At 55.1% G+C, this 21,284-nt stretch overlaps 1 protein-coding gene across 4 annotated transcripts; it reads right to left on the bottom strand.

The window, feature by feature from the left end:
- Window positions 1–1,898: 1,898 nt before the first annotated feature.
- Window positions 1,899–21,232, bottom strand: DUOX2 (dual oxidase 2). 4 transcript variants are annotated; one of them, XM_012180586.3, is made up of 34 exons: window positions 20,977–21,232; window positions 20,714–20,790; window positions 20,360–20,449; window positions 19,938–20,102; window positions 19,154–19,341; window positions 18,797–18,998; window positions 18,526–18,692; window positions 18,100–18,160; window positions 17,868–17,964; window positions 17,323–17,413; window positions 16,944–17,046; window positions 16,331–16,494; window positions 15,625–15,800; window positions 15,286–15,404; window positions 14,786–14,923; window positions 14,450–14,563; window positions 14,058–14,260; window positions 13,575–13,760; window positions 12,264–12,489; window positions 12,090–12,183; window positions 10,029–10,216; window positions 9,453–9,522; window positions 8,936–9,019; window positions 8,221–8,399; window positions 7,850–8,080; window positions 7,569–7,668; window positions 6,804–6,853; window positions 6,390–6,517; window positions 5,982–6,135; window positions 4,501–4,733; window positions 4,122–4,280; window positions 3,823–3,978; window positions 3,585–3,713; window positions 1,899–3,300 (listed from the first exon to the last, which is right to left on the bottom strand). In XM_012180586.3, the coding sequence occupies exons 1-34, from the start codon at window positions 20,982–20,984 to the stop codon at window positions 3,178–3,180; spliced, it is 4,653 nt and encodes a 1,550-aa protein (XP_012035976.2). In that variant the 5' UTR covers window positions 20,985–21,232; the 3' UTR covers window positions 1,899–3,177.
- Window positions 21,233–21,284: the final 52 nt, after the last annotated feature.

Genomic DNA, 21,284 nt, shown 5'->3' with positions numbered 1-21,284 from the left:
TAATGCAAGAGACATAAGAGACATGGGTTCAATCACTAGGTTGGGAAGATCGCCTGGAGGAGGGCTTGACAACCCACTCCAGTATTCTTGCCTAGAGAATCTCTTGGACAGAGGAGCCTGACAGGTTACAGCCCATACAGTCACAGAGAGTCAGACACGACTGAAGCAGCTTAGCATGCACACAGGCACTCAGGAATACTTGTAAGTGGATGGAAAGTGGATGGGAAGTTTACCACATCTTATCAACTTTCTCCCCTCTCAAATGGTGCTGGGTCTGGAAATTTGGGGGGAAAGGCAAAGAGCTAGCCTTCTTGTCTTTCTCCTAGAGCTCAGCCTCAGCACCTCCCCACACCTTCATGTACTCCTTTGCCACCTGACCCTGAAGCCCTTTCACCCAGTCTCATCCTCATCCTCTCCATCTCCAGCCCCACTTCCCTCCAATCCCACCCTATTCCTTCTCTACGCCTGTTCCATTCCCAACCCCATTCCCATGCCCAAGGCAGGGCTTGGGCTGGGCTCTGTCCTAGGACCTGAGACCTATATCTGTGACCTGAGTAGAAAAGATTTGCTTTCTTTCTCAGATATAAGATATAAACAGGTCTGTTAAATTTTCCTGAGTCATCTTTCCCTAGTCCTCTTTCTCTGGAAGTTTTGGTGGCCTCCTATGTTTACATATTTTCCAGTGTCTAACCTCTCCCCTGCACTCATGGTCCCATTTGTGCAGTCTGTGAGCTCATATCTCAATCCAAAGGTATATTGCCTGCTTGCTGCCTGATCCTGCCTTTCAATTCATTTCCCAAGACTTGGCCTCGAAGTTCCAGGAAGGGTGGGGCCAGTTGAAGTTCTGGTGAATAACCACGCTGAAAACACTTCTATCCTCTCTGCAAGTCCTTGACTTCTCTCACGCAACATGTGGCTTTCTGGAAACTGGGCAAGGTTAGACAGTAGCCGGATCATATGAATACATGCTTCAGTCTGACATCTGGAACTTGGCTAGGGTATGGTGTCAGGACTAGTGCTAGACAGGCTGGGTGTCATCTGAGGCTACCTAAGATCTTGGTGGCACAGATGTCCCCCTGTCGCCCTTCTCTGGATCCTGGGCAAGAGTGATCACAGAGTCTTCAGGAGAACTTCAGTCAGGCCCAAGCATGAGGGAATATAAGGCTGAGTAGAGATTATGGAGAATCATTACAGCCATGTCAACAACATGTGCTAGCCTCGCAAGGATAGGTGAGTTCGGATGAGACAGACAGATATTTTGAATGGTCTTTAGAAAGGAATAAGGAAGGCACCGATGGGCCACATTTGGGAATACAGCTAAGGCTGAGACTTAAGGGGCTGGAGTTTGGAATGAATGACTGGTTGTCTACCCGGCGAGGGGCAGGAGGGCTGGAGGCCTATAGGTCTGATGCTGTTAGGAGATAGGTAGGCTAATAATCATCATCCACTGCAATGTACAATATATTCTCATACATTTCCTCATCTGTATAATTTTCTGGGGCAGTATCACTATCTGTCTTCCTAATATCCACACAGACATTTTAATACACGAGTAAACAAGCTCAGAGAAGTTACGGGATTTTCTTCTGTAGCTACTTATAAGCAGAGTCAGCAGTAGTGTCCAGGTCTCTTGGCCCCTGATCTAGTGTCTTTCCAGTTCTCTCAGAGATTCCTTCAGTACAGAGGGTAGGGGGCTCAAGGCATTTGACCTGTCAGAAGAGGTAGAATAGAACCAACGGAGAGAGAAGCCTGGGGCGGGAAAGTGGAGACGGCCTAAAACTCTCCCTGCCACAAGTCCCGCTGGCTGGTGGACTCTATGACCCAGCAATTCCATTCCAAGATACATACCCTCTTGGGAATGAGTGCCGTATGTACACCAAACAATAATAAGTCGTAAGAAAGTTCATAGTAGTTTTATTCATAATTATCAGAAACAAGAAACAATCTAAATGTCTATCAACAAAAGACTCCATAAACAAACTGTGGTACATCTCTACAATGGAGCTTGACACAGCATGAAAAAAGAACAAACTACTGAGAAACACAATAACATGGGTGAATCACAGAGACATTGTGTTGAGTGAAAGAAGCCAGTTTCCAAAGAATACATTCAATATGAACAAACGAATCTGGGGTGATAAAATGATTCACATCAGTGGTTGCTGCCAAGGGTTGGGGGCAGTGGACTGACAAGGGTACAAGGGAAGTTTCTGGGGTGATGCAGATGTCCTAGATCTTCATCGGGATAGTAGTAGTAACACGTGTTGTGTATGGTAGCTTTAAGATTTGTGCATTTTACTATGTGTAAATTATGCTAAAAATTTTTTTTTTAATTAAAGCTTAGCTTTTGAGGAAGGAGCCACTTGAAGAAGGAAAAGGAAGGGTCTTAAAGAGTATGGAGGGGATGTCCCAGGTTGGCTCCTGTGGAAGGTGACCGACTGTCCTGATTTGCCTGGAACTGAGGGGTTTCCTAGGACAAGAGACTTTCAGTGCTAAGACTGGAAGAGTCCTGGGCAAACTGGGACAGCTGGTCATCCAACTCCTGTGAAGGTGGGGAGCCAAGAGGGGACTCTGGATGATGGGCAGAGAGGCTGGGCTCCCGTGGTACTGGAGCTGAGGGGCTGCTCCAGCAGGAAGAGGTGGGTCTGCCAAGAGGTGAGGGCAGTGGGCGTCACTGGTGGTCCCTCAGCGTTCCTGATCCCCTAGGAGCAGGAAGGGCTTTGGGGTAGAGCTGGAGGGCAAAGCCCTCAGAGACTGAACTGAGACAGTTGGGCTGCCAGGTTTAACACTGCAGCTTCTAAGCTGGGCTCTGAGGAGATTTTCCCTCTCTTCACACCAGGTACCCCCACCCCATCCTCCCTCAAATGCCTAGGTCAAGAAAACACCAACACTATACACTGATTTTGTGGAAGGGAAAAAGACGTGGGGATCTAGCAGAAAAAACGCGGTCGTATCTTCACCTCAGTTATCACAAGGCATAGACTTCCCCACTTTTATCTGCCACAGCCTGCTGTGATGTGAGCTGCAAGTGTCTCTGCTAACTTCTCAGAGCCTGGGACAGATGGAGCAATGAGGGCGAGGCCCTTTCAGCTCTCTGGCTGAGGCCTGAGGTGAATTCTGACAGAAACTGTTGGCAGGGCTTGTCCATGGAGGGACCGGGAACCAGGGAAGGTGGGCTCAGAAGTTCTCATAGTGGTGCACGAAGTGGGCCTGGTCCTGCTGGTTGATGAGCTGACAGGCCTTCTCTACATTCTTGGTCATTCCTGGAGGGCCACAGCTGAACACCCCGATCTTCCGCACCTATTAAGTATTGGGGGGGAGGGGGCAGTGGTTGCAGAGGAGAGGCTTGTGGCCTTGAGATGCTCACTCCCCAGGAGTAGCTTCCCAAGCCTGACTGGAGTGACCAGGGCATTGACCTCAGGCGCTGAGGAGGAGGAGGCTTGAACTGGGGAGGCAGGGGTGGGATTTAAAGCCTTCCTCCAACCCTGGACCCCATCCTGAGGTCCTCTGCTCAGGACACGGCTGCAGGCTCTTCAAGGGCCAGGAAGTCCTGGCAGGGGCAGGATGGTTGGGGTGTGACTGACCTTCGGGTGGACCTCCTGCAGAGAACAGAAAAAGCGCTCGAAGGGAGGGCGGCCAAAGTGGGTGATGGAGCGCAAGCCCGTGAACAGACTCCGGTTCAGCACCTTCTGGAAGTGCCGCTCGCAGATGTACTGGGGGAGGGAGCGGAGGAGGAAGGTCACGGCCAGCGCCTTGGCCATCCTGCCTTGCTCGGCCCACCCACACACCCACAGAGTCGCCCCCTGGCCGGCCCTGACGCACCAGCATGGTGGTCCTGAGGTCGAACTTCTCAGCCAGCTGGGTGATGTAGATGTGCACGGACACGAGGTCCTGGCAGTCATTCTCCTCCACCTCCCGGATGATGTCAGCCAGCCACTCAAACTGCCGCTGGGTCCGCGTCACCCAGATGAAGTAGATCTGGGGACACATGACTAGGGCTTTGACTCAGCTCAGCTCAAGGAGCCACGGGCTTTTTATCATGCTGCTTTGCTGTGATGTGGGGACACAATCAGGCTGTCTGTCCCTATTTCTTTGAAGAATGGGCGAGAGTAAACACTCACCTTTTTACAGAGCATTTGGCTCCCCAAGGATGACTTGAAGACCAGGTCTTTGAGGATAGAGGCAAAGGGGGTGACCCCAATGCCCCCTCCCACTAGCACTGACACCTCAAACTTATGCCACTCCTGATGGCCCTCTCCAAATGGCCCATCGAGGTACAGCTGCCAACAGAAGAAAAAGATGAGATGAGCCTGGCCCTTCCCCAGCTCTGAGATTAGATATGTGGGGGAAGAGAGACAGGGAGAACCAGTCTCTTTGAGGCACCCCAGCCCTCTCCCAGTCTGGCTTGGGGGTAGCTAAAGCATCTTATCCTGGGGTCAGGAAGGCTGGGGACTTTCTGTCAATGCTAGAGCCCCCAAAAGTGGCCCCAATGATGGGCACCTTTGGATATTTGGCAGAGCTGTCACCCGTTGGAAGTGAGTAGGTCTCCCTGAGGCGGGTGGTCCACGGCCCCACCGCCCGGATGTGCAGGCTAAGCGTCTCTTCATGGGGCGCTGATGTCAGCGTGAAGGGGTGGTACTCATTGGTCCCCAGAGCCAGGCAGGCGATCCGCACCCACTGTCCTGACTTGTACTCAAAGCCTTGGGGCCGCTGGAACTCCAGGTGGGTCACTCCTGAGGGTCGTGGGCAGGGACGGGCAGGGATCAGAGGGCTTGTTCCTGGTACCTGAGAACCAGCAGGTGCCCTGTCCTCGCCACACACCTCAGGCACAGGGAGCAGCCACGTGATCTGAGCTAGTAGGGCTTCTGGGTTGGGGGTTGGAGGACCCTTTTCTCTATTTCTTGGGTAACGCAAGAGCTGGGCTTCTTTGCTTCCCTGTTCTAGCCCCTCCCCTCCTCTTTGCTGCTTCCTCCCACTAAGGGCCCAGGCTGACACCACTGTCCTGGATACCAGTGTCCTAGGTCAGGGGACCTCAGGCTCCCCAAGTACCACCTCAGTGTTTACCAAATTTCCAGCATGTGAACGTTACCTTTGTGGTGGGATTTATGTGCTTATCCTCCCGCATTATCATTGATCTGATGTTTTTCTTTAAATTGACTTATTTTTTCAACTCAGTTTACCTTGAGAAGAACATTTAGGTCACTGAGGCAGGTGGAAAACCAGTGTCATGTGCTCCATCTAGCTCTAGAGGCCAAGCTCTTCACCACCACCTTACACACCTAAGTGTTACGTGCTCTAAATAGAAAGTACCACATTTTATCACGTTTTAGCTGGCTCCTGTTTTAGCTGGATCCTGTTTTAGCTGGACCACAGCTGAGCCTCAGGCTTGTTCTTTCATTGTGGAAAAAGGAGATTTGCATGTACTGGCGGGTGCAAAAGGCATGCTAAGACCATGCTGAGACTTTGCTCTTAAGTAATCTTGATTGATATAAAGTTGAATGAGGTTAACTTTCTTACTATGTGAGTTCTGAGGGTCAGCCAGCCCCACAACCCTTAAATATCTTCCACCACCCTCTATGGTGATGTGAATCCCTGCTCTGGCCAGCACTGACTCTCAACAGACCCTTGTGGTCTGGGCCATTTGTCTGTCTCTGAAGAGGGGTTTTTCCGAGTGAAGAAATGGGAGAGGGATGTGCGGTACCCTGCCCTGCTCCCAGGCCACGCACGTACTGGTCTTTCTCGTCCTTAAACCCCTCTGGACACCTTTCAGCTGGCTCTTCTCATAGTCACCTTTCACTGTGTGCAAGTCCTGGAAACTAAGTCCAGACATTCTGGGGGCTGCAGTTCCATCAAGAAAGCCTTAGGGCTCCCCAGAGTGTCTCAGAAACAACAATGGGGTGAGGAGGCCTGGGAAGCGGTCTCCCCACATCCCATGAGTTGACCTCCCATGCTCCCCACCCGAGGTCAGGCCAGCTTGGTACCTGAAGGCAGCAGCTGTGCCTTCACCACGCCAATCTCCACCTTCTTCCGGCTCAAGCTCACCAGCTTGTCCCCCATGTAGATAAGCGCTGGGACCAGGAAGTAGATGTGGAAACGGGGCAGCTGGATCAGGGCAAAGCTGCCGTGGATGATGAGCTGAAGACATAGCCAGTTAGTACAGCACAGGCGCAGCCGGCCAGCCCCCTTTCTGTACCCACCTTACCCAGACACTTCCTGCTCGGGCCCTGGGCCTGGGCTGAGGGCACAGAGCTGGCACTGCTCCACAGACTGTGGCCTCAGATCTCAGGGCCTCAATCTAAGCTTTTGAGTCCAATTCAGCCTGCTCCCTCCCCACATCATGATGCTCATCTCTGCCCTGTGGCCTGGCCCTGCCCAGAGAAGTCCCTCACCAGCACATAGAGCAGGATGTAGAGGTGGTGGGTCAACCAGAAGCCCCGGAAGCTGCGGCGTCGGAAGTGGTGGGAAGCAAAGACGTACATGATGGCAAGAACCAGGAGCAGGAGCACCCCTGTCATACCTGGGGGAGGCGGAGACAGGGTCAGACAGTCCTGGTCTCAGGGCCTCAGCCTGGGCTGAGAGTAGCAGAGAGCATGTCCCCATTCTGCTCTCCTTCCTTGGCCTGCTTCATTCCTCCCTGGCTCCCAGAACAGCTTAACCAAAGAAGCTGGAACTAAGGCTTGTCCTGGAGCCTTCAAAGGGAAACTGTCAACACTATAGACAAGTGCGTATTCATGGGAAGATGAAGACAAAATCAGAAGTCCTCAGACAGAACCCCCAGACTCCACATACCATCTACTCTTTACCTGGGACTGTCTGGAAGAACCACCAGTAGAACTTCTGGGGAAGCTTGGACCTGTAGGGCAAAGACACCCAGAACCTCAGGCTGGGGCAGGAAGAGCTCCAGCACTGTTGCAATGTGACTCTGTTCCTAATGGCCTTGAATACAGAGGTTCCTGGGCTTCTACCCAGACGACCAGGGATCCTTCCAAAGAACATGGGCCCCAGCCTCCTGTGTTCTACTCTCTGATCTCAAAGCAGTTCTTCTTCCTGTGTAATCTTGAATTGTGCTACTGCAGCTAACCTTTGCTTTCTTGAGTTCATATTCTGTAAGCCTGGTTCACATTCTGTAAGCTCCATGAGGGCAGGGAGCTTACCTCTATGCTCTATCACTATGCTCAAACAATGCCAGGCACAGACGCAGTGTTCAAGAAATACTTGTTGAACGACTGCATGTATCTTGGCATTCTCACTCTCTGGCTCCGGGATGGACACATAGACATGTTCCATAAATATTTGCCCAGTGAATGGACGGCAGGCTGAGAAACCAAGCTGTGTGTCAGGTACACATGGGAAAGAGTATCCAACTTCATCTCCAAAAGTCCTTTCCTGGCCAGTTATGGCCAGCTTCCTTCCTGAGGGCAAAAAAGTCATCTCTCAGCTTCCTCAGGATGCTAATTTCTCACCCTCACTCAGTGAGAGAGTGGAGAGTCTAGGGCCATCGACCTCTTTTCTGTTGTACCCTTAGGCCTGCCCCAGAATTCCCAAGGGGGGCCCTCCCCAGAACTGACCCGTCATTCACAAAGACGCTGGGAAAGATGCAGGCCAGCAGACTGAGGGGGCTGACTGAGAAGATGTAGACATTCACCACGTGGCCAGCACTGTGTAAAACTGAAAGAGACAGATCCTGTTAGAGATGCCTCCCAGGGCCAACCCTAACTCCAGCCCCGAGGAGACAGGAGGCACAGGGAGGAGAAAAGGAAGTACAAGGAGCTCCAGTCTCCCCACTGTCTCCCCCACAGCTAGACCCAGGGGCCTGAAGCCATGGCAAGCATGCCCAGGTGCCACATACTGGCCAGGACCACAGCGGCCATGGCGATCCAGCGATGGAAGTCCACGGCGGCGTCGAAGGGCACGTAGCGGTTGAGGAAGGTCTCTCTCAGGAAGGTGATGAGGTTGCGGCACATGGTGAGCAGGATGTAGGAGAACATGAAGGAGACGCTGGCCGCTGTGCCACGCGACAGGATGATGCCCACAAAAGTGGTCTGTGCAATGCCCGAGGGTGGCGAGGCAAAGGCGTAGTCTGGGGGTAGAGTTGGGGTGGATCAGCACAGCACAGAGGCCTGAGTCAGAACACCTGCGTCCCCCAGGCCAGATGCTGAGGTTCGGGAAAAACAACCAGAAGGCTCTCACACCTCCCCTTCTGCAACTTGAAACTCTTACAGTAAGCACGCTCCACAAACAGTCCGGCACAGATGGCCGAGAAGACAGCCACGCACACGATGTGCCGCCGGTAGTTCTCCACGAAGCGCTTGTACTGCTGCAGCTTCTGAGCCAGGAAGCCCCGCTGCATCTTCTCCTGCAGCGCCTCCGTGTACAGCCGGGGAGGGGGCACCCCTGCCCTGCAGCAGTGGGAGGCAGGTGGCCTGAGGTCAGGGCATCCTGGCCTCCCCTAAGTGCCACCTTATAAAGGAGACCTGGTGCTCTGGCAGAGGTCAGGATGGGCCACAATAGATGAAAGAAAAAGCTTCTGGCGGGTGACTCCCACTCTCCCAAGCTGTTACCACTCACCTTGACTTGCCCTGTCCACCTACTCTTCCATCTCCCCACTACTCCATCTCCACTTTCCCCTATCTGTCCTATCCATCCCTCTTCCTGCTCCCTACCCAGGCCTCACTGCTGTGCCCAAAGCAGCCAGGAGCCAGGGGACCCCTCCCTGCCATCTTGGTGTTGCATCGAGTGCCAGGCCCCTGGCCTGAAGAGTAGGGTGCAGAAGTTGGAAGAGGTTGAAGAGTCATTCGACTCAACAGCCTGCCAGCCAGGTCAGGGACATGTGGAATGAGTCTCAGGATGGTCTCTTGTGGGTAGAGGTGGGCAGACCAGCACTCCAAGACTTCTCCCCGTGTCTTTGTGGATCAAGGTTCTAGAAAGCACTCACTTTTTGCCAAACCTCTTCTTCAGCCCAGGGCCTCCCAACTCCGGGGCTTTCGAGGCAGAGAGCCCCACTCTCTGAGGGCAAGAACTGAGGAAAGAAAAATGGGGCTCATGATCCCTTTGTCTTTGCAGGCAGGAGAAGAACTGCCATGTCAGGATTGAGGGTGGGCTGGGAGAGGGTAGATCCTGGGATTCATTTCTGTCCACAGAACCTGCCCATAAAACTGATCAGAGAGGGGTCTGATAGAAGGCAGGACCGAAGGAATGGATATGGTCAGGTCATCTGTTCTGTGTGATGATTGCATCCTGGAGGGGCAGAGAGAGCCAGGCTCCTGAACAGTAGTGGGTATGTGGGTATGTGTGTTATGCAGCCGGAATACAGACTCAGAACAACCGTGCGTTAAGAGCTACTTTCAGAGGGCAAATATCTGGCCCAGGAGCTGATCTCACCAGCCCTACTTGCTTTGTTTCTCTGCAGGGGACCCAGTCAGGACACCTCCCCATGCCCCATTCCCGCTCACCGTTCCTCAGAAGTCCGAGCGATGAATGACACTCGAGAGCTGATGTTTGGTTTAAAAATGTCTCCAACACCTGGAGAGGAGAACAAGAAGCTGGACAGGCTTCCCCAAGAGTGTGGGGAGGTGACCGTCCTAGGATGGCTGCAGGGCAGTGACTTGGTCACATCCCCATATCCTCTCCAGCCTTGCTCCCCTCACTGCCCACACGGAGCACCCACACAGGGTGGCCACTGCTAGACAATGTGGCAACTTTGTGCAATTAAGAAAAGGGTCCCCCTCCAGGTGGATGCAGCCCTGCAGACTCTTTGTATACAGAAAATGGGGGCTCATCCTCTGGCCAGATTCACCCCAGATCAATGTGCGTGGCTGGTGTGCAGCATGTAGGCTAGATTTCTGCCTGCCCTGACCCCTCCGTGGGCACCTTTGTGTACAAATTGCACAACTGTAGGTGACACCCTTGGTTACATATGCCTGGCTCTGTGCTAGGCACCAAGGACTAAGAGAAGACCTGAGTACTGTGCACCAGGAACTGACATTTTGAAGATGCGCCCATCCCTGACGCCTTCCAAACTCACACACCTCCTCCTCCACCTCTGACACAGAGCTGCGTTCGACGGAGCTCACTGTCGTGGTCCCGCAGCATGAAGTGGAAGTCTTCCCACGTCAGCTCCTGCTTGTCCTGGAAGCCTGACTCCCGGAACATGGACTCCACCACCTCGGCCAGCTGGGTCTTGGTCAGGCAGTTGTTGGAGATCTCAATGAAGGACCTGGGTCGGGGGGTGAGGGGAACCCAAGAAGAAAGCAGCCTGTCACCCGGCCAGGTCAGGTTTAGGCAGGCAGGTGCTGGGTGGGGCGGGTCCCAGACTATCTAGTGTGGTTGCCAGTGACCCAGGAAATGGCACCGAGAAGGTGTTCATCCAGCCTGCTGCTGACGCTAAGCTGGGTGGGGTGGCCACGGCCCGAAAGGCAGAACAAAACTGAAAGTGACCTTGACCAGTTAGAGAAAGCAGCCCTCAAACGGGGGGCATCTACAGCTGGGATAAATGTCCACTGTGTGTAGGGACGTGTCCAGGTGTGCCACGGCCCACTCGAGTGGCAGGCTGTCTCGTGTTGATACCTCCCACACCCATGCCGGGCACCCCATTCATGGTTGAGTGGGGGCACAGACAGTTGGGAGCTGAGGGAGGAGATGTAGCCACAATGGCTTCCGCTTCCTTGTGCCAACACCCTGGGGCGCAGGCAGAAGTGTCTCTATACCCAACGTGACAGCACCTACAGTGGCCATACTTTTTTCTTCGGTGCACTTTGGGACACGCGCAAACACACGCGCACATTTGTGTTGAGCCCAACAGAAAAAAAAGCTTTGCCTGCATGGCACAGCAAACAACTGCCATCACATTTTTTAAAAATACATCATCCCACTTGCTCAGGGTGAGACTGAGCCAGAGCCACGCTGAGTATAGGATGAGGAGGTGGGAGCTTAGCCCCCAGGGGCAGAAACCCTCTCCCAGAGGGTCCTGCAGCAGCACACCCAGCAAGGGACAACTGCAATCCGCTTCACCCGAGCCCTTTCAGAAGCCCATGTCCAGCTGTTGTATCTGGTCTGCAAAAGAAGTCGCAGTGAAGGAGATCATGGAAAGCAATGAGTAAAGTTTGCAGGGGTAGAAAAGTTAAAAAGATCTGAGCTGTTTTCTGCATTCTGTTGATTCATTTGCTCATTTGTCTCATCTGATACAGTTGCCTATGCATCAAATGCCTGCTATGTGCCAGTCACTGTGTGGAGGAAGTGGATGAGATATGAACCCTGTCCTTGTAGAGCTGCAGGAACCTGGGTTACTGGAGCACTGTCTTCAGGAATTAGATGTCTATGAGCCCAAAACTGGTCTTTATTGGCACACCACAACCAGAAATGGCTTAAGAAGCAGGAAGAGAGAAAGTTTGAAATATAGAACAACATTCTGTTTTTCTCCTCCTGCCTGTCCTGGTGATTAAGATCGGCAGTGACCAAGGGCATCTGTCCTCCAGGATTCATGCTCTCACTGTGTAAAGCACAACCTTAGAAGAATCAGCCAAGACCTGAGTTCCCTGGTGATCCAGTGGATAAGAATCCGCCTGCCAGTGCAGGGGACGCGGGTTCAATCCCTGGTCCAGGAATGCCCCACAAGACTTGGGGCAACTAAAGCCAGTGTGCCACAGCTACTGAGCCCACTTGTCTACAGCCTGCACTCCACAAGAGTGTAGCCCCTGCTCGCCGCAACTAGAGAAAGCCCACATATAGCAACGAAACCCAGCGCAACCAAAATAAGAAAAATTTTTTTTAAAAAGAAGAGTTAGCAAAGACCTGACAGCATCCAAAAGAGGTTGGTTGGCTTTGTTACTGGTCATCTTGATGTTGCTTGTGTTTTTTCAGTTGGGAGAATTTTCTGGCTGGTGTTGACTGAAGAAACAGACCCTTCTGGGCCCAGGGGCCTGGCCAGATAAACTTTGAAGCTGGATGCTCTGGGCATCCAGGATGCAGTGTCTAGGCCGCCTCTCAGTGCAGATGGCCACATAACCTCCTCACCTACCCTCCTCTGACCTAACCTGTTTTCCTGTTTTTAATACCAAGACATCTCAGAACTGGAGGGGCCCACCCCATACCGCATCATGGTGAAGAACTCGTCCTTGGAGAGGAAGCCATTCCCATCAAGGTCATACATGGTGAACATCAGGCGGGACTTGTCCTCCGGGGAGCCTGGGAAGAGACAGGGGCATCCCTGTCACCTCTCTGCTAAAAGATACTTGGCACCTGGGATGGTCCACCCATCCCCTCACCTTTCATGAAGACCACCAGGACGTCCAGGAACTCCCGGAAGGACAGGTAGCCATTGCCATCCTTGTCAGCCAGAGAAAACATGGACTCCACAAACATGTCCTGGGGCTTGAGGCCCAGGGACTCGGCAAACTCGGCCCGGCTCAGCTCACACGTCAGGGCCTCCCGCACCTTTTGCGATGAGTCCAGGAGCAGGGTCCCTGCATCCACCTGGTTGATATCCAGCACCTGTACTTGGACAGCAGCAGAGGGAGGGAGAGGAAGAGTTGAGGCCTGGGCTGGAAGCAGTTCAGTGACCCTTCTCATCTCCCGAAGTCTGGATCAGAAAGGTGAGCCCTGGTGGTTGCTCATGGTCATTAGACAAACTTCTGACTTGGGCTTCTGCTCTCCTGCAGAGGGGCGAATGTAGCAGGGGATGGGGTGGGAGCAAGGAGGGACAGTGTTTAGGAATGCCAAGTGAAAGAGCCTACACCAGTGACAGAAACTGCAGCAGCCATGAATGGAAGGCAGGAAGGGGCTAAAGATATGCTCTTTTGTCAGTTCAGACAGGGTTGCCATGTGCCTGATTTTAAAAGTCACATACATGTAACTTATTGTGGTTTAGTGGCTAAGTCATGTCTAACTCTGTTGTGACCCCATGGACTGTAGCCCACCAGGCTCCTCTGTCCATGGGATTTCCCAGGCAAGAATACTGGAGTGGGTTGTCATTTCCTTCTCCAGGGGATTTGCCTGACCCAGGGATTGAACCTGCATCTCCTGCATTGGCAGGTAGATTCTTTACCGTTGAACCACCAAGGAAGCCCATATATGTAACTTCCATGCATTACATGCAATCATGTACCAAGCACTTGGGCTAAACATTGTACATAGAACAGTGTTTATCAAACTTTAGAGTGAATCAGAATCCTCTGGAGGGCTTGTGGGTGCCAGCTTCTTAGTTCCTGATTTCCTAGGTCTGGGGGAAGGGCCTGAGGACTTAAATTTCTAACAAATTCCCAGATGAGGCTGTTACTGTTGGTCCAGGGAGCACACTTTGAAGACCACAAACGTAGACTATCTTCCTGAATCCTCATAACCCAAGGGGATGGATCCTATTTTAATCACTTTTTTATAGACAAGGAAACTGAAAACAGAGCAGAGGCAATGTAATTTGCTTAAGGCGATGCCCTAGTGAGTAGCAAATCCTGGGTTCCAGCGGGGCTGTCTGTTTCCAGCCTGCAGGACAGAAGCTCAGTGCACCCTAGACAGGGTACTGTCCAGGTTTCCTCCTACCCCTGGGCCCTTTCTGCCTCCAAAAGGCCTGGTCACAGCACCTGGGCAAAAAGGTGTCTGAAGAAAACCTCCAGGATGCGTTCCCGCTGCTCTTTGGTCACAGCTTTCCTGAACAGCTCATACTCGCTCATGTGAGCCACCTCCAGGCCCAGAGACCAGTTCTCACAGAAGCCCCGCAGATGCTGCACGAAGGCGCCCCGCTCTTCCTGGGAGTTAAACAGCAGCACCTGGCAGAAGGAAGGCCATGCCAATGCTCAAGCTCCTGGCTCAGCCTCCCCTCAGAGGTCCTTAGGTTGGGGGAAGGAAACTAAAAGGCCCCCATTCCAACCCGGCTAGGGCCCAGTGAGTGGCCCAAGGGGGTGAAAGGGAGAGTTGGGTGGGGACCTCGGAAAGCAGTGCCTCCTCCCAGTGTCAGCCCTCACAGACGAACCCCGCAGCTGAGGACAGGGTGACCTGAGAGGACCCGCCGTGAGAAGGGAAATGGGCGAGGGCAGCCCAGGCCGGGGAGGCTGGCTGGGCCATACCAGATCATACTCCTTGGGGATCTTGAGCAGCAGGGCGCGGCATCCGCGGTTGCTGGACAGGATGAGGTTGACCTGTTGTGGGGGCTGCAGCTGGATGGTGCGGAGCACAGAGAGCCGCCGGTCCACAACCTGCAGCCGCCGGTCTGGGAGCAGCTGGATGGTGACTGGATAGCCCCTCTCCCGGGGGCCCGGCCACTCCATTGCTAGGGAAGGGACAACGGGCAGGGCAGAGCATTTCAGCAGAGCTTCCCAGGCTCCAGCCCTCAGGCCAGTTCCAGTCTGACCCAGCACCCCGAAGCCTGGCTTTCCCCCCACATCTGTAAGCTGGTTCTTTCACAGCACCCCACACCTTCAGTTCTCTTCCCCATTCCCTCCCCTTGGCCCCATCTCACCTGACACTCCATCACTGGCTGCTTCCTTCTTCACACTCTCTTTGCCTTTCCTTTGGAGCTTCTTGCGCTCTCGGCCCCGGAAATAGGCCACCACCCCAGAGACAAGTAGGCTCACTGAAGGGGGTCAGAAGGAGCCAGTGGGGAGAGGCGCCCCTCACCTGTGGGTTCGCCAAGGCCCTGGCTGCTCCCCCTCCCTTCCCAAGGCATCCTAAGGCTGGCTTCAAATGAACTCAGGACTGAACCCTACAGGTCAGTCAGTAACAAGGGGTGGGGACAGTCCGTGGAGAGGAGGGGAGCTGAGAGAAGAGACATGGGCAAGGCGGCTGAAGGGCTTACCTAGTGGAAGACAGCACAAAGCCACGATGGTGATGCCAAAACCAGGACCACTGCCCTCGAAGTAATGAATCTCGGTCAGGGGCACACAGGGGGGCAGGTCTTCGGTTGTGAGCTGTTGGGGCTGAGGGCAGGGTGCACCTGAGGGAAAGGCACAGAAGGTCTCAAGGCCTGAGCATCCCACTCCTTCGCAGGCATCCTTCCCCTCTTCTCCTGTAAAGGGCCAGGTAGCCACTCCCTCCCAGACCCACCTCCCTGGAACTTGTTCCCCTCAAAAGTTCCTCTTCCACATTCCACCTCTCAGCATCACCCCAACCCGACCACAAGGTGCAGCCTGCAAACCGTCTAGTCTCTACTGGGGGAGGCACCTAATGCAGGCCTCCCAGACCAACACAGAGGGAACTGCCTGGTACCTAGCCCCTGAGACAGCACCAAGTGACCCCACACACACAACCTCTGCCCCTTCTCTGCCACCATTTCTTGTGCTCTCCCAGGCCACCCACCATTCTGCCAAATAAAGACATTGGGCTGCAGGGTGTCAGGGTCCACATTGGTGACAGCCACCAGCACATCCCGAAGAGTGGTGCTTCTAATTTCTGCAATTTCCTCTGGAGAGAAGAGCCTAAGTTGGGGAAAGCCAGGAATTGTTTGGGATGAGAAGGGATCACAGGTCTCCAGCAAACTCGGGCCTGGGGACCCAGATGAGACAAATAGACCCAGAGGATTTGGGGAGGGAGTTGTGGGCCATCTGAGAGTCAAGGGCCCACGGAGGCCATTCACAGGCAGAGGGTCTGGGGTCCAGGCCAAGACAAAGTCTGAGGCGGGAGCCAGGCAGGCCTTACCCATTCCTGCTGTTCTCAAACCAGTAGCGGTCGCCATCCCGCAGTCGCACAAACTGATCAAGGACAATGGTGCTGAAGAGGGGTCCAGGGTCCCCGTGGCTCTCCAGGAGCCCCCCAGGGAGTAGCTCCAGCCGGGACAGGTCCTGGTTGTACAGGGCCGCCGTGGCCTCCAGCACCTGGAGCACCACAGGAGGTGAGGAGTATGTGAGCATACGTGTGTGGTTTTGTGTTAGGAGGGCGGCCACTACTGCCCCATCCCTCAAACATGGGACCCCATCCGTGGCCTGGCTTGCTGCTCAGCCCTGAGGGAGTCTCCTCTTTCTAGGCAGCCCCCTCAGGTGGTGACAAGTCTGGTGGGAGGACCAGTGTGTCACCACCCAGATTGTCTGTCTCCAGTGACCAGCAGCTTCAGGGTCATCCATCCCATGGGGCAAGACCCTGCAGGAACAGGACAATGGCTCCCCAGCCAGGGGTCACTCTGCAGAAATGGTACAGAGTAGCGGTGAGGATAGTCTGGAATCAGATGCCTGAATTTGAATCCTGCCTCCGACATGGACTTAACAATTATGTCATCGGTAAAATGGGGACAATGATGGTGCCTACTCTATAATGTTCTTCACACAGATTTAATGGGTTACACATGTAAAGGACTTAGTATCACCTCAAGAAAGCTTTAGTTGCCATTATTATCATCACTATTTCTGACCTGAGGGTCCACATTGGGGTTGAGGTCACTCCAGTTCCTCGGGATCATCAGCCCCAAGGCCTGCAGAGCTTGGCTATAGCTGGGCAGCCCCATGTCTCGGCCACGTTGGATGCTGCTGGCCACGTAGTCAGTGCGAGAGAACTTGCCAGGGCCAGGCCAGTAATCTAAGGAGGAGAGAGGACCTGGCTCTAGGCTCAGTCCCACTAACCCTTCTTTACCCAACAGCCTTGAATTGGGCTGTTGGCATTACCCATATCCAGCACATGTCAATGTCACCATTTGTGACCAGGGGCAATTTTTCTGGCAAAACTCTTCCCCTAAGACTCAGGATGGTTCTAGTCACCAAATTCCCCATCCCACCTCCTTAACCTCAAGATGGTACTGGACAAAAACCTTTAGAGACCTAAGTGCCAGAAATTGTGCTACCCCCTACATACTCAGATGTAGGTAATTTAGAATACAGTCATTTTCCTCTAATTTTTTCTAATGGCTGTTTGCTGTGTGTGTGTGTTCTTACATTGTAGGTACTCTAGGCCTACTTGGTGACTAACCCAGAAGGGTTCCCAGGCTCACGGGCCTCTGGGCCCTCATCCCCTCTACTTCCAGTGCTTACCCCTCAGATCTTCCACCACAGTACTGTCCTCCAGCTCTGAGATCTGGGAGGCCATTCCCAGCAGTAGCTGATTCACTGCCTGAGAGCTGTTCAGATTGGGATTCTGGAAAGAAACAGCACACTCAAGGTAGGTCCTTAGGCTCCTCCTCAGTGCGAGGTCCCTCTCACTCGGACCACTGCAGCACCCCAGGACAATGGGCCCTTGGCCAGTCCTAGACCCTGTTGAGCTGCTGTCCCCAGATAATTTTCTGATCATTCTATCTTCATCTCCCACCACCCTGAGGCAGCAACACCTATGAACTAGAATTGTTGCTTTTCCGAGCCTGTGTGACGAGACTGACCTTGACCCACCTTCCCTTGTCCCTGAACCCAGGCTGACCTCCCGAATCCAGTAGCTGTTGCAGACTCTGAGAGCTGGGGAGCTGCCAAAACCCTCGTTCAGGACCATCTGGAAATGACAGCTGGCATTTCTGAAATGGGGAATCAAGGATGCGGTAAAAGAATTCAAGGAAGAGGCTGGGGTGGGGCCGATGTGGGGTGAGGCATTCAGAGGGCTTTTGGTGAGTACTAAGGGGTGTCCTCTGAACTTCCTTGACTGCAGCAGGGATTTGGCAATCAGTGTAGACTGGAGGTAGAGGTTGCTCTTTGTCCACGCAGGGTAGGAAGGGAAGGAGGGAAAAGAGTGACACAGCTGCGGGACAAATCCTGCTCTCAGCAGCTGAAGTTCAGCTCTTAGGAGGAAATGGAGAAACCTCCCTGTTAAGACTGGACTCCTACCCAAGGGTTCTGTTTCAGGGGACCAAATTCTGCTTCTCTTTCCCCATGAAACTATGGGGGTGGGGTATATGAAAGGTATATGAGTGGCCCCAAGGCCACTGAAACTTCACCTCTGCCAATGTGCTGCTCAGCCAGACCTTCCCTCACCTCATGTAGACGCCAGGGGGCACCATGGTGGAGAAGAACTGCTCAGAGGCAGCCAGGAACTCCGGGGAGATGCTGGGGTCCAGGAAAGGGCGATACTCTGTCCACAGGGGTAATAAGAAAAACAGGCTCCTTACCCTCACATACTCTCATCACAAGAACCCACCAGTCTTCTTTGTCCTATGGATCTTAATCACCCCCCTCCCCGAACCCCCTCAACCCAAGTGTTCCTCACCTGTGTAATTTGGAGGTGTTTGCTGCAGGAAGCTGGGCAGCCACTCATACATGGCGATATTCTGAGGGTCAAGAGAGGGGAAAGGGGAGGCCAGCACTGGAGCAGCCAGGCCACGGGGGATCTGAGCTCAAGGAAGCCTTAGGTGGGAGATGAGCACCAGGCAGGGGCAGTCACGGGAGAGACTCTCAGACAGGAGAGGTGCCGAGGTTCCTGTTCCCCACAGGCAACCAGGGCAGGTGGGTGGGGAGCGGGCTGAGAAATAATCATCAGAAAACCTCCTGCGTGAGTAGCGCTTTGCCTGCTTATCACCCTCAGGGGCTTGTCCTAGATGGCGGCTCTCTGGGGAGGGAGGTGGTGGTTTCTGGCGGGGTCGTCCAGGACCGAGGGCTCTGGAGCCTCCCGGGGACCGGGCCGTGGGGGACCCACCTGGTAGGTGGCGATGACCCTCTTGCGCGCGTGCTGGAACAGCTCCTCGTCCCCCCAGAGCGGGTACCGGCTGGCCAGCTTCTGCGCCCACAGGTTGTGATAGCGGAACCAGAGCAGACCCAGCGCCTGCAGGAAGGGCTCGCGGTTCCCTCGCTCGGCCCCGAAGGCTGCACGCGCCGCGGGAACGCAGGGAGGAGATGAGCGCGGGCTGGACCGCGGGGCGCCCCTCGCCGTCCCTCGACCGCGCCCCGCCCGGTCCCCGCCGCCTCACCGTATAGCCCCCGCGGCCCGCGGCGGCCAGTGGTGGGATCTGGCGGCGTCCACATGAGCAGCGGGGCCTGCGCGGCCCGAGGGAAAGCGGGGTCGGGCCCCGACGCCAGTTCCCCCCCGGAGAAGCTCCGCAGCTCGTCGCTCCAGGAGTGCGAGGAGCCATAGATGGCGCTGCCGTCCAGCCAGCCGGTCACCTCGTTGGTCTGCGGGGACGGCGGGAGGCTGAGCCGGGGATCGAGCCGCCAGGTGGGTCTGGGAGGGGTGAGGGCCCACGGGTGCGGTGGGTGCGGCGGGATGGGGTCCTCTCCGCGGTTGCCTCGGGTCCCGCCAACCCCCCACCCCCGCCTGCCGCGCTCACCAGGTCCCGGGGGTTGCTGGGGCTCTGTCCGGTCTCGGGGTCCCAGCGACTCCTCTGGAAGGGCAGGACCACGTCCCCGCTCTGGTCGCGGTCGAACACGGGGTCTCCGGGCGGGATGTGGATGTTGAGGAACTCGGCTGGGCAGGCAGACTTTTCCACGCTGACCAGGTCCGACAGCACATGGTAGCCTGCGGGCGTGGGGTTCAATCTGGTAAGAATTGCTATTCCCCACCGCCAGGGAGCCTAAAGACAGATGTTCCAATTCAAGCGCCGCTCCACCAGCTCTAAAACTTTCTTCTAATCTGTAAAGTGGGGTTATAGTACCCTCCTCGCCCACCCCCATCACGGTCGTGGTGAGAATCAAAATAATACAATAAGTATAAGGGCTCCCCGGAGCCAGTCCCCATCTCCTAACAGATCGTGCCTCCCCCTCCCTCTCCGGGGGTAAAGAAGTTAATCCTCACAATGTGAGGAGAGGGGCGGCAGGGGACCTAGCTCCAAGGAGCTACAGGGAAGGCTAGTGGCACTCCTGGGTTGGAGTAAGGGGTAAGTGAAAGATTAGGAGAGCAAAATACCGCTGGTCAACACCCTCAAATCCGTCCAAGACGAAGAAAGTCTCCAAGTGTAGCCTGAGGGGATGGATTGGGGGACGGTGAGGACGTGGGTCGAAGTCGTGGATCTGTGTCCTGTGGACTTGCAGGGCGGCCTCAGGGCCCCTCTCCTTAGGCGCTGAGCTAAGCGCCAGGTCAACCCTCACCGGAACTGTTCTCCCATTTGCCCTCACCGAAGAAAACCCCCAGGACCGTGCGATTGCGGCCGGACGGCCTCCCGGAGCTGCCCCGCGTGGCTGCGTTGCTGAGTCTGCGCGGGTTGGGCAGCAGCGGCTCCTCGAGAGCCTGATACACGCCGTCCGCATAGTTGGCCGGTGCAAGGCGCTGCAGTCGGGAGCCTGTGGGAAGCAGGGAGCCGGGCTCTGTCAGAGCACGCCGTTCCCAACAAGCCCTTGAACCTCGCCCTACGCCTCCCTCCAACCCCCACTCCCACGGACGAGACCCCTTTTTCAGTCCTCAGGTGTTTATAGGAACTGGCCGCGCAGGCAGCGGGGCGTCTGGCCGGCGCGCTCCCTCCCCGCCGGCTTCTCCGCGCCGGTTCTCCCGCACCCCTGCCTTCCACTAGCCGTTCCCCACCCCAGGCCGCAGGACGCACCCGCAGCGCCACGCTCGTGGTGCCTCAGGTTGTTGAACCAGCCGTCATAGCGCTGCACTTCCCAGGTCAGTGAGAATGAGTCCTGGCCACCTGTGGGTCAGAGAGTGGTCCGCTCATTGCTAGATTTCCTGCAACCCCTGCGGGACCCGATGGCCTCGGTCCGCGTCTCCAACCAGCCGAGGGCCCCCAACCCGACCCAAGTGGAGATGCTCCCGCGGCCTCTAGGCTGCGCCGGGAAGTTTTCCATCTCGCTGAGCCGCGCAGCGATCTCACCCCATATTCCAGCCGCAGGAAGCCTCTTGCCTGCACCAATCCCTTCCCCAACTCCCAAGGGAACTAGCGCCTGGTACTTACCCGTTGGATCCAGGAGCAGAGACAGCAGAATTCCCAGGAGCACAAGTACCTCTGGCCTTCCGCGGAGCATGTTGACCCTGCGACCAGCGGGGTGGGAGGTGGTACATGAGGAACACAGAGCCAGCCTCTCCCACAGCTGACAGCTGGCGCGAGCTGTGTCCACCCCCATTTCTGGAGCGAAGCTTTTAGAAGTATCGCCAACAACCCACACCGACAGGGCACTTTTTTAAGGGCACAAGCCTCTCATATCCCTCAGTGAATACCTGTCCATGGACACTGAGGGATGGGAAGATCAAGTCCCAAGTACCGGTCCAACCTCTGGCTTAGGGGTCCCGTCGGGTCAGAAGTCTTTTTCTTGGAATCTCTGCCTCTCTGCTCTGCTTCCTGCCTCTCCTCACTTCCTCCCTCCCCAGCTCCGCAGATCCTCAGCCACCCCCAGCTTCACTCTCACCCTCCTCTCTGGATCCTCTGAGGCCAGCTGTGCAGGTGTTCCACTTAGGCTAGACCAGCGCCAGATGTGAGCATCTGGACCGGGCCGCTCCCTCTTGCTAGGCGGGTGGGGCTCCCCTCA

The sequence above is a fragment of the Ovis aries genome, chromosome 7 (genome assembly GCF_016772045.2).
Source record: "Ovis aries strain OAR_USU_Benz2616 breed Rambouillet chromosome 7, ARS-UI_Ramb_v3.0, whole genome shotgun sequence".
NCBI classification, from domain to species: domain Eukaryota; kingdom Metazoa; phylum Chordata; class Mammalia; order Artiodactyla; family Bovidae; genus Ovis; species Ovis aries.
Note: the sequence above shows the minus strand (reverse complement) of the source record. Positions and strands in the feature narration are given on the sequence as shown.

What these genes read in the sequence shown, in the direction of transcription:
- DUOX2 (XM_012180586.3), bottom strand. An exon ending in GCTCGGACTTCTGAGGAACG is followed by an intron (nt 9,020 to 9,452) that starts GTGAGCGGGAAT and finishes TTCTTTCCTCAG; the next exon opens with TTCTTGCCCTCAGAGAGTGG. An exon ending in AAGAAGAGGTTTGGCAAAAA is followed by an intron (nt 8,400 to 8,935) that starts GTGAGTGCTTTC and finishes CCACTGCTGCAG; the next exon opens with GGCAGGGGTGCCCCCTCCCC.